The 13,162-nt window shown below is 33.7% G+C and overlaps 1 protein-coding gene across 1 annotated transcript; it reads left to right on the top strand.

Moving 5' to 3' along the window:
- Nucleotides 1-3,666: 3,666 nt before the first annotated feature.
- On the top strand, nucleotides 3,667-7,051 carry LOC147380952 (protein SOSEKI 2-like). The gene is made up of 5 exons (XM_086431018.1): nucleotides 3,667-4,092; nucleotides 4,189-4,258; nucleotides 4,368-4,480; nucleotides 5,025-5,661; nucleotides 6,745-7,051. Exons 1-5 carry the CDS (start codon nucleotides 3,903-3,905, stop codon nucleotides 6,857-6,859), a joined length of 1,125 nt encoding a protein of 374 aa, XP_086287144.1. The 5' UTR covers nucleotides 3,667-3,902; the 3' UTR covers nucleotides 6,860-7,051.
- The last annotated feature ends 6,111 nt before the right edge of the window (nucleotides 7,052-13,162 follow it).

The raw sequence follows: 13,162 nt of genomic DNA, 5'->3' as shown, positions 1-13,162 counted from the left end.
AAAAAAATAATTTTCTTTTCAAAATTTTTATACTATTGTCCTTTAATTATAACCCTGTGTCATTAGATAAAGATTTTGGATGTTACAAATTAATGCGATTCGAATCAACTTCAAGATATGTTAAGCAAAAAATTAATAACATAAATTTGAACTTAACCATAGGATCTCCACTCTAGGGTTTGATTTAATAACGAACTTAATAAAGTGAGGTTTGATAGATAACAAACTTCACAAAATAAGTTTTCCCTGAAGTTCTTTTGATAGGTAATAAATTTCATAAAATAAGTTTCCCTTAGAGTTGTTCGAACTTCAATGGGGATTTTTTTTTATTTTAATAAAAATGCAACAGTTGACTTGCACGGAGAATCTCTCTACAAGCCATAGAGAAAACAAAAGGGTGTGTAAAGAAGGGAGGCCAATGAAAAGAAGTTGGAGAATCGAGGTTCAATTCTCTGCCATTCTTTAATATGCAAACCAAGTGAAGGACGTGCTTGAAAAGACATCGAAAGAGATGTATTGGAAGAAGAGAATTCCTATTTTACCTTCTTACAAAATGCAGAAAATCACAGACTTGAAGCAGTTCATCTGTCAACTTGGGATGCCTTTGACTTGCTAGATTTGTCCCTCTCATTATTATTATTATTTTGAGTGCTTCTATTGCAATAGTAACTTTTACTAAGATCACCCAACTCTGGGTAATTCATTTCACAATTAGAACATCTAACATTATATTTATATGACCCATTCAAGTATAAATACATATAAAGAGAAAGAATCCACCGGACGTTAATTGAGATGGCAAGACTGAATGGATTTGCTTTCTAGAATATGTCTTTAAATTTTTATATGCCCATCCACCAAAAGATGACTATTCATCTATTGTATACATGCCGGTGGGAAGGTATGTATGGCCGTCAAAGAAAAAAAACATATAAGGAGAAATAATGAGATAGTATATGATATATACTGGGTTGGGCCAGCCTGCAGGTCTAAGCCCAAATATGACCTATACATTTTATGGGCTTGAGAATTACTAGTCTGGCACTCCGGCTCTCCTTTGTGAACTCAACATCATGGACCCATCCCATGTTTTGTCCGGGCTAAATGCTTTGGTGGGTTGCGGGTATATGCTCACCTGATTGGTGACCATACAAAAAATAAATGTTTGGAGTCAAAAGACATTTCTATTCAAGATAGGCTAGCCTGACTAACTTGGTAAGATTTCAATCCTAATTAAGGGTAGTTTGGTCCACTTGGCTTGCAAAACACCACAAATCTCTACATGTCGTAGCCTAGAACGATTTAAAAATTAAAAATTAAAGTTCAACAGTAAAAATTAACTTTCTTTAAATTTTTTTTTTCTTTTCTTGAGTGGAAGTTCTTAAACTTTTTTGCCCTACATCCCTATGGCATTCAGTCATGTTTTTGGATGCAACTAAAGGTAGTGCCTCCTCTTTTGATTTTCTCACCTAAAAATAGGTATACCTTTTATAAAAAAAAGAAATCGATCCTTAATTTTTTTCCAAGCACAACATGTATAGCCATTAAAAATTATCATCTTTTTTATGTGCTTGAAATTCATCTGTTGGCCTATTCATATGTAAACCCTGTACTTGTATGAATCTCAAGTTAATTAACAGATAGAAATTACCAATTTGATTAGTTATTTTGTTAAACTCTGCCATACATGATACATGATAAGAACCACCTCAAGATATGTGATAAGTGATTCGAGGTCATTTTGAAACTTGGGGAGCCTACAAACCACAATATGTGATGATTTAGATTAATTTTCTATTAAAAATGGGATTGGATTCGATAAAATTACATGCCTTTGCCTTCTGTTATTTCTCACTCATCGATGATGTGAGAGTAATTATTAGCTTTTTGAGTCATTCTCAATATTGTACTTTCTTTCGTGTGCTCCGCTAGTGGTGCTTGCATATTGGTTGACTATTCAAGAATCTTATAGCTTTATCGATTCACAGGATTTCTTTGTACCTATGTCGCGAGTGTCATGATTTGGTTAATCAAATTCTTTATCCCAGGCAGGAGCTACACTGTTCTACAAAGTAAAAATTGGCAAGAAAATGTTTTTTGAGAAAAATTAAGATTTGGATATACATGATTTAACATTTTAAAGGTAAAGTCATTTTATCTTATACTTGGTGGAATATATTCTATGTATGATTCCATAGTTCAGAGGAAAAACAAAATCATATTTCCAATTCTGGGTGGAATATATTCCTCACACAGCCCATTTGGAAAAAAGATTTCCAACTTTTTTTCAATTCTGGGTGGAATCCTAATATTATTCTCATACTATCATTCCCACCCCCCAAAACTCACCAAAAATAGAAATCAACTTTTTTTTTTAAAATGTGTAATCACATGAAGTTGGTGAGGTTGACATAGGGTTCAAAAACTGTCTTCACCCAAAAATTACTTTACCAACTAATTTGCCCGCTTGCCAGTAAAAAAAGGAGTAGGTTTAGCCTGACTAACTTAGTAAGGTAAAAAAAAACGCCTTACTAAGGCTCATTCACCATCGTAACAAAACCACGAGATTTAATAGGAAAATATTTTTTTTATACAAATAATGTAATAAATAAAACTCAATCTAATAACTATAAATATTTGGGATAATTACTTAATAGACAATGAGGAGAGGACGTCTTTTTAAATTCACCTTGAGTTTTGGGGTGGCAGTTTAACATCCTAGTTAGTAAAATCTTTCTTTCTTAATCCCCCCTCTTTCCTAAAATGGTAAATTCAAACTTCAAATAGTTGAGGTTGTTGATTTAAATTGTCAAACAATCATTCAAATTTTGAAGATTACACACGAGGGGTCTAGAGAAAAGAAGCCACTTATGGAATTATCATCAGATGTGACAAATTAGTTGCAAATCATGAATATTTGTGCACCTTTTGCGATAGGATACTAACTGGTTATTATCACACCTCCTTACCTAGTACTTGATGTGCCAACTCATGAGATCCAAATGATTGTTCTCGACTATTAACTTTTAAATGTCGTCAATAGCAAAATGGTTGATCTCAACAATTTGAATCAATATCTCAATGTTTCATATACAAATGTCAAGATTGACGATTTACGATCATTGATCTTGATGATTGTAAAAAAGTCGATAATCATCTCAATGGTGTTAATTAGCATATAGGCAATTTAAATGGTCCACCTTACCAATTAAAGTTTAAAATGAGTCATTTAGAAAGAAATCCCTCTATTAGGTTGCATTATGTAATTTTTCCTAAAAGAAATTGTTAAAGTGCGATCGTTTGTACGAGGGGCCCTTTAGTAATATATTGATTTTCCTAAACCCAAACGAGGTGTGATGTTCTTTATCAAACATGCCGCTGAAAAAATTTCAGGAGATCAGTACTTTTTTTCTACAGATAAGTATAAATTCTTTTGGGATCTGTTCGGTGGATTTTCTAGGAATTTCCTCTCATCGAAACCGTTTGTTTGATGCATATTGTCAAACGTTGTTTGAGATTGACCCTTTTCTATTTAGAGGTGCAAAAAGGTAGTTTTGGGTTGGTTGGTAGCGGTATCTTCTACTGATATTAACCCTTTTAAATTTTTAATACCTCAGTTGTTGTTGTTGTATTCTGGATTTATAGCCAGAGAGGAAACCATGTTTAAACTTTAATGTGGGAAATCCAACAGTGATCCTTCTCTCTCTTATTCTCTTTGTTCTCTCTCTCTCTCTCTCTCTCATACAACAAGAGATCTTCACGAGAAGCAAAAGTTCTTCAGAGTGTACGACTTTCGAGGTCCTTCTCTCTCTCTCTCACACACACAGTTTCTCTGTCTCTCTTTCTATTAAAAGGGTCACCAAGTAAAGGGTTTGTATGTAGAGAGAGAGAGAGAGAGAGAGATGGATCATGTAAGAGCAAGAAGAGGCAGAGAAGCAATAAGCCCAGACAAAGCAAGAGTATATGTGCACCCAAAGACACGACCATTTAGAAAAGTCCAAGTCTTGTATTATCTTAGCAGAAATGGTCAACTTGAACATCCCCATTTCATGGAAGTCTCTCACTTACCCAACCAACCACTTCGCTTAAGAGGTAACTTTCAAAAACTTAATCACCAAAACAAAAACATTTTGTTGTTTTTTGTTTCAATTTCTAAGTAACCATTTTATTTTATTTTTTAAATTTCAGATGTAATTGATCGACTCACTATTCTTAGAGGCAGAAACATGCCTTCTCTCTTCTCCTGGTCTTGCAAAAGGTATGATTGTTTCTCTATGCTTCAAGTTAATTTCTCAACTATAAACTATGTGTCTTAATTTCATCTCTCTATGATTATTTTGGGTCTTTGGGTCTGTTTGTTTGTTTAGGAGTTACAAGAATGGGTTTGTGTGGAACGATTTAGCAGAAAACGATGTGATCTACCCATCTGAAGGAGCTGAGTATGTCCTCAAAGGTTCCGAGTTGATTGAAGGCTGTGCTGGTTAGTCTCACTCTCATCCCTCAACTATACTTTTGAAAGTCGCTGAGTCGACTCAAAATTCTTCCGCGTTAGTCATCTATTCATATTTTTTTTAAAAGATTTTTCCGAAATCAAATGATTTTCATGTATTTATTTATTTGTAAATAAGCTTACTCTAATCGGAATTATGTTATAATAAATATAAGTATAATTATTTTAATGTAATATGAGTTTTAAAACCATTTATCCATGACTCTATCAATCCATATTGATTTTATAGGCATTCTATTGCAACACTAATTTTTTCTCTGAGCACTCCAAGATGTGTGATATGGAAGAAATTAGCTCACATATTGGGGTGCTGTTAGCACAAAATTGGTGTGGCGATAGATGATGCTTCTCTAATTTTACTTATTATATATTTAAAAATGTACATTGACTATTTAAGTTGAATCTAGAGTTATGAGTTGACTCGACTCGGTTGATTCGCTAGTGGAGAACAACCTTTTAGCATTTTGGCTTAATTCATTTATTTTTTTTCGTTCTCACAACTTTAATGTTTCAGAAAGATTTCAACAGCTTCAAGTGAGGAACAATCAAGAAAACCCAGAACCCAATTTCCAACCAAAACGAAAACAACTGATTGGATCTCAAAACAAAGAACCAGTAATGGAAGTAGAAGACATGATGAGAGATGAAGAAGAAGTAGACGAAGACGAAGACGAAGACCAAGAAGAGAAAAGAATCAACATCTCAAGAGGTGTTTCTACAGAAGAACTCTCCGAACACAAACACCACCCAAAAACTGACAACAATCATACCGAAATTACCCTTGAAGACGCTTCTCCTCCTTCGACTACTTCCACAATTTCCGAAAAAGCCCATGAAACTAAGATGAGTCGAAACTCGGTTTTGCTTCAACTCATCGCTTGTGGTAGCTCGGTTGCCATTAAAGGAAGAAAAGCTCCTGTTTTTTGTACAAATGTGAGGAAAAGTAGTAGTCTTCATAAAGGGGTTCTCTGTAAGACTGCAACAAAGGTGATTGAAGAAGAGATCAATTATATGTCTGAGAATCCAAGGTTTGGGAATCCTCAATCGGAAGAGAAGGAGTACTTTAGTGGGAGTATTATTGAGTCAATGACTGAAGAACGAGTTGCGACTGAGCCGGTTTTGAAGAAATCGTCGTCTTATAATGAAGAAAGGTACTTTCTCCAACAATCCTTCATTCCATCCGGGATTAGGCTCACTGGGTCGACTCATTGGGTTGACTCTGGCATTTCACCTGGTTTTACTCCATGCAATGTTCTATTTAATGAGTCACAATCCTGAATTAACTTTATTCACCTAATAAATTACCTCATTATATTTTAAATGATTTTAAAAAAAAATTTATAAAATAAAACGTTGTAGGACCACTTCATTACAGTTTTATAGAGAATAACCACACCCCACCCATGGTGATAGAATTTTTTGGCATCCTCACTACATTGTCTATTTTCTTCTCCATTCTAATATTACTTTTTTTTTATATATTATAAGTAACAATATATTCATATGAAAAGAAAATAATATTAGGCCAGTTAAGGTGACCAACCTAGCAAGACCTTCTAAAAAGACGTTATTCACTAGAAATACAAAGCATCCCATCACAGTTATAAATAAAATCCTTGAAGAAGATCCTCCTAAATTCTCTAAAAACTTACTATATTTCATCTTTTATTCATTTAATATATTTTATTATTGTTATCTTTTATCTTCTTAATTTCAATTTTTTAATAATATTTTTTCCTTGTAACTCCCATGACCCGGAAGAGGACGCCCTTGCCCAAGTCTAATTATATGATAAATTCTGATCGATCCAAAAATCAATGGTTATCAATAGAAGTTCAATTGGTTATTTGAACTCTTTTTATTTATTTATTAGAAGAAAGTTATCCAATCCTCTTGAGAACACTTTGACTAATCCTAGAGGCATGTGCAAATCCTTTGTTTAACAAGTAATTTGTTTATATATCGTTGCGGATGGTTCCTAAGTGGCGATTTGAATTCAACATCTCCATTGCCCTTATCAAAATGTGAGACCATCAACTTATGAAGAAATCATATTTTGATCTTTTTTATCAAATCTGAGACCATCAAATTCTTTGTGGGGCCTATCAAAATGTGAGGTCAATTTTCTTGTCTCGTCAAGAAATCATATTTTGACTACAGTACGAAGTGTATGGAGATCCTAATGCGTTGAGTTGCATTAGATCACACCGCCTAATGTATTTATTTTTGTGTAGGAGCTCAAAGTCAAGATTAGGAGAAGCAGAAGCAGTGGAAAAAGTGGAGGAGAAAAGCAAGAGAGGAAATTGCATCCCTTGTAAGAAATCTTCGACAAAGCAATCCAAGAAATGACACTATCGTACAATCTGTCCCATGATAATATCTTACAACCTTTAATGGTGGAGTTGTTGGATAGGTAATTATTAAGTGTTATTAGCATTGTACGTAATAGTCTGACTTCATTAAATACTGATCTTTTATTATCAAAAAAGTAATGATGGATATTCACTTTTGGACCAATGTGGAAATCTCTCCATTCTTATAAAGAGGTTGATTCTCTCTCTTCTAATCTCCGAAATCGTAACGATCACAGTGATTGGTGAGTTATATATATATGGGTCCCGTTCCCCACCCTAAACTTTACCCTACAATTTAACAAACATATTTTGTCCTACATGGGTTAGAAGTTTTGGAATGGGCTGATTTTTGGTGAGGATGATCTCTATGGTGAGAAGATCATCCTCACAAAAAATCAGCTCAATCCAAAACTTCTAACCCCATCAAAAATGGTTTACAAAAAATGGACGGTCCATGATTTTTCAACTTGTAAACATGAGGCTAAAAATTTCGGAATGGGCTGATTTTTGGTGAGGATGATCTTCTAATCATAGAGATTATCCTCATAAAAAATCAGCCCATTCCAAAACTTCTAACCCATGTAGGACAAAACACGTTTGTTAAAGTGTAGGGTAGAGCTTAGGGTGTTGAACATTTCCCTATATATATATATATATATATATATATATATATATATATATATATATATATATATATATAAACGAAGATAACTTTTGTTATTACACCAATTTTTGCTAGCGTAAATGCAAAAGTGGTTAATTCTTTTATGATTTACATATGAAATAGGGTGGCATTAGCAAATAGTTGATGTGATAATAGAATCTTTTTAAAAGAATATGCAACGCAACTCAACCCGAAGTTCTATATATTAATATGTAATTAGTTTTAAATTATTTTTTTAGTTTTCTCTTCCTCCATATATTTGTAAAATTAAGGAAATACATTTTTTTTTTAAATTGATTTTTTTTCCTATTTGAATCAATTTAATGTGGGATTTGGTTTAGTAAGGTTTGTCTAAATATTATTTCAATGATAGATTTAGAGGTTGTATGGGATTTTATTTACTTGTCATTTTATTTTTTATGTTTAATATTTTTTCAGACATAAAATATTATTTTTGATCAATATTAAATGAGGTCCAACCCATACGAAATTACCTGATTTGGGCTAACCCAAGCTCAACCTAATTTTAGAAGTTCAACATTGGGTTGAGCTCAATTAATGATCTTAAGCCTGATGGTTTGATTGAGTTGAGCCCGGGTTTGCCCTCCATCTCACCCCGGTTGCAGCCCCATCCTTAGATTGGTACCGGGCGCTTGGCCACCTAACAATAATGACCCAATGTCAGAAAGTTTTCACATGTGTGATCTACTTGTGGCCCTGACATGCATTGGGTGTGATCCCTACTTGGATCAAAAGTTGTGGGCCGTTTTTATTTCCTGAGCCGTCACACTAGAATGAGTTAATCTGTGGCTCTGTTAGAGTGGGCCTAAATATTTTAGTGTTATTTGGACTTGCCCCTCCATGAATATTTGGCATACATTTTGACCTTGGTCTCCTTGTAAGATTTTAATATAATAACCTAAATGCCCTCATCTTCATCTCAGGTAAATTAACCCTTGATTATCTTCTCCCAAAAGCCAAGTTTTCTTTAATCATCTTTACTATTTTAATGAGAGAAGGCATAGTACAAGTGGGTCGACACAAAAATTTGAGTGGTCATAGCTGGCCCCACTTTTATATTTAAAATAAATATAATCAAGGTCATTTGGGTAAAAAACCCAAGAGACCTACTATTCATCATGCTTAATTTTCAAAATTACAAATGTCTCCTTTTAAAATGTAATCTTCAAAAACCCTTTAATTAATATTATGAATTACAAATAAGCTCTTTTAGTACACGTGTGTTTGCACATGCCACCTTCTTGGTTAAATAACGACTTCACCATTAATGATCTTACCCATATATCAAATAAAATTAAATATAATAGGTAGTCCCCAAATTGAAGTGCCATTAGCATTTTCTCTCCTAAAATTGAGCTCTCTCAAAAAATTACCTTTTACTTGGTTTTATACATTTTTTTTAACTGTGTGGCTTTATTATACCATTTATTCTGAAATTTCCTATAACCCAATCAGGAACTTATCTAACCAGAAGAATGGTGTTGTCTACTTAATTTGATATAAAAGATATATTTATTGATTTACAATTTATTAAAAATAATGGATTCTCTCTATTTGATTGTTGTCCAAAATGTGTTAAAATATTTAAAAAGGTTATTGTATAATCCAAATTGGCTCATCAAATTGGGCTTGGACCTTTATCTTAGTTGATTTTACATGTTGGAAAACAACTTTGAAGGTGTGGGTTCAACTCCAGCTTGCCCATAAAAACTAAAATAGAATAAAATAAGAACAATGGCATCAATGGGCAGGTTTGGGCCGGGCTTGCTTGAGCCCTAACTTGCAAGCCTAGCCTAGCCTAGCCCTAGTCTGCTATTTAAAAAGTAGGCTATGTTTTAAGCCAGCCCAATACTCTTATTGGGCCTAATTTCGCTATACTTGAGCCCATCACTATTGTATCTGGGTTAGGGCTGGATTGACTTTCGGGTTCTATAAAAGATTGAATTTATGCATTTTTTTTTAAATCATTGCAAAGCTAGAATTGCATTATCCATAATAATTGAAAATGGTTGAGTGAAAATAAATTTATTATTATAATATATTTTAGTAATCTATTGTTGACAAACTAGATTTGCCTATGCCTATGCCTATGCCTATGCCATGGTGTCACGGCCATAATTCTATTACCTAGAGTTAGGTGTAAGCTCGTCTTGGAACTACCCGAGAACACCATGTAACAGTATGTAAGGCTCAATATGAAGTCATGTCAATCCCGTGCCAAGGCATATTTGTTAGTTTAGAGGCATATGTCAGCCCTGTGTCAGGGCATATTTATTAGCTTAATGACATTTTTGTAATAAAGGGAATATGATCAGCCTCCACTTTTGATGTTTCCTTCTAGAAACCTAAAAAATGAATATTAACATCCTTGTAGGAAAGGTGTTTAGTGCTTCTCTATCCCCAGCCTACACCCACGTTAACTGAAACTCTCGAGCCAAGCTGTGTGGAACTCCCGCGTGTCATAGGATTATCTATTGCTAGTAACACATCAATTTACTTTTGTAACGTGCTACCCCGTGCAATCAATATTATATCAACAAAGTTACCTCCGGGCTTTGTCTCGTTTACTTGTTTGCTAACTATATTTGTGGTGTACGATCATTTTTACAGGCTTGCAAGTGGATTGACACCCCTTGCGTCGCACGACCTCGTTTCGAAAAAACACGACTATGACATATGGGCATCCTCTTTGGGGTTAACAGGGTTAAAGAAGAAAAATAATACATTTGGAAGTGTATTATTATAAAGTCTTTCGAATAATGTTATAAAAGAGAAAAAATAAAAAAGTTGGAGAGACATTCTTAAGAAAGGAGGAGAAGATGAAAGAAAATAAAGTTGGGGGCGTAATATTGGAAAATGGTTTAAGAAGAAAGAAAATAAAGTTAGTAATATCTTTGGAAGGAGCAAAAAGATAAGTATGTAAAACATGTCATCGAGATACATTGTTTATGAGGGTATGAATCTTGAGACTAAGAAGGTGGGACTTATGGTTGCATTTTATTAAGTTGATCATGCATCTACTCATGCAAAACATTATATTAAGCCGAATTGGGTTGGACATTCTTAAGCTCTAGTCCAACCCCTTGTTAGCAAATTCAGAATACGACAAAAATTTGATACATGAAAAGTTTGAGTTTTATTCTACTTTGGGTTATAAAAATCTAATAAAAACTTTGGTCAAACATTCGCTAGACGGGAAATATGCTGCATATGCTTTATACATGTTTTATATGTCCCACATCAAAATTTTGAAAATAAATAATTCGGTATTTTTTGAAAGGGAGTCAACCTAAATAGTAACATAATTTTCATAATGCAATGGTTTTGAATTATGTGAGCTACGACTCTAAAATTTAGAATACATGGCATACATATAATAAAATTTAGAATCCAAAAAATAATTAATTCCTCATCCGCTTAGGCAATTGAGCAAACAATTACGATGATTTAATTATAAAATTAAAAATATAATAAAATATTTATAATATTATAATAAAATTCTTTTGAAAAATTTGAACAATCAGAAACATCTGCATTTAATTTTTAAAAATTACAACTTAGATCTCAAGCAACCCTCTCAAAACATAATAAACTAACAAAAATCTAACAAATATATGAACATCCATTGAGCTTGAATGAATGTGTGAGTGAGAGAGAGAGAGAGAGAGAGAGAATTTAAAAAGGAGAACCAATTAAATTATTTAAAAAGTTGTATAGATCGATTTGATTTCAATTCTTCTATACGAAATTGCAGAGATTGATTTGATTTCAAATCAACTCCTTCATTGCTTTCAAATATGATATTTTTAGTTTCATTTAATCGATTTTCAAATGAGAGAGAGGGAGAGAGATAGACCTGCTAAATTTGTTGCTAGAGAGTGGAGATAACGCAAAGATTGAAAAGTCCAATTGATGGGGGAGATTGGAACTTCGTTGATAACTTAAGTTAATGTCATTTTTTTGAATCATATAATTAATTAGGAGAAAACTATTTTTTATTGAGAAAATAAAAAAAATTCGTGATTTTTTCACAAATTGCTAACAAGGGCCCAACCCAGAATCAATGTGTTCAAAATTTATGAGTCCAATCATACTTTTGTGTGCGCAAGTTTACGGTCCTAACCCTTCTTCGTTTGGGTGGACCAAGCCAGGTTAGCAGGCCAACGGGCACAATCGACATCCCTTAGAACACAAAAGTGGACTTAAAACTAGACTAGAGAGAGAAAAAACAAAAAATTTAGTACAAAATGTAGAAGATATTTTACTTGTAGAAGAAAGGTGAAAAGAAAAAACGAACACTCAAATTTGGTTATTATAGAAGTAAAATATTTTAATTGATGATGGGCCGGGCCAAACAATTATAAGTTTCATGGCCCACAAAAGTGTGTGATTTGTTTGTTGCTTAGATATTTATCAAAATTTTGATACGGATCTACTACTCATTACCGCATTCCTTTTTCGCATGTGACACTGTCGAGTGATCCTATTCCTGCCTTATATTCTCTCTCTCTTTTCTCTTGCAAACAACTTGCTTTACTCTTACTTCTTATCCTCATCACTCACCTCTCTCTCTCTCTGGTACTGTAACAACAATGGGTAAGCTAGTAATCCTGTTTGTTCTCTGTGTCCTCCCTCGTTCGTTAGCGCAACACGACCCGTTAAAAACCCTTTCATAGTTCAAGGCAAGGTCTACTGCGACACTTGTCGAGCTGGCTTCGAAACCTCTGCTACCACTTACATTCCTGGTATTTTATACTCCAACCCACATTTTAATAAAAAATTTGTACTGAAAGCATCTATTGTACGCCGTAGGGGGTTATGCTCCTTTTCAATGATCTATAGAAGAATCTATTTTTTGTTTTTGTTTTTGTTTTGGGGGTGTTATCACTTATAATGTGCCATGGGGGTGCGCAAGTTTACCCAAATGCAGTATCTATAGGCTAATATACGCCTCTTTGTTTGTTGATCCACACTGTCCAATTGATGTGGTACCTTCCTTGAGATCTTGCATCTAAATCCCTCTGATTTGATGATTTTGTTGTTCAAAAGAGAAATTAAGCCCATTCACCTTTAATTTTAGTCCTTGTTTTCCAATAAGGTTGTTGGTTTTGTAGAGGAAATGATTTTATTGAGAGTTCTTGGTTGATCATTACATGAACCCTAGGGTATTTATAGGGATTACATCATCCAAGAAATAATAATCTTAAAATCCTAATCAAAATAAATCTCTCATAATATTTACATTTAAATATCTTACTTACCAATCATTCCTTTAATGCAATGCATCTTATTCTCTAGCATGTTTGGATTTACTAGTGTTGTTAATTAACATGTCATCTACTAATAGAATGGAACTCTGTTCCGGACCCCCGAGTGGTGTTTGTTGTGATAGCCTTGACATGCTTTTCTTGGAAAAGCTTTAATGTAAAAAAGAAAAAACCACAGGACCTAGTCCAGAAGAACGTCCACTATGCACAAAGTTTGAATCACACATTCTCTTTCTTGTTTTAGTTTGTGGAGCCTGATAGTACTGGTTCGATTGCACCTGTTTTCTTAACATTGTGATATTCACACACACACACAATTCCTATGTGATTATTGCCCCCCTCCTAG

This window comes from Akebia trifoliata, unplaced genomic scaffold (genome assembly GCF_017979445.1).
Source record: "Akebia trifoliata isolate Shusen 1 unplaced genomic scaffold, ASM1797944v1 Contig00859, whole genome shotgun sequence".
NCBI lineage: Eukaryota > Viridiplantae > Streptophyta > Magnoliopsida > Ranunculales > Lardizabalaceae > Akebia > Akebia trifoliata.
This window is presented reverse-complemented; position numbering and strand designations above follow the sequence as displayed.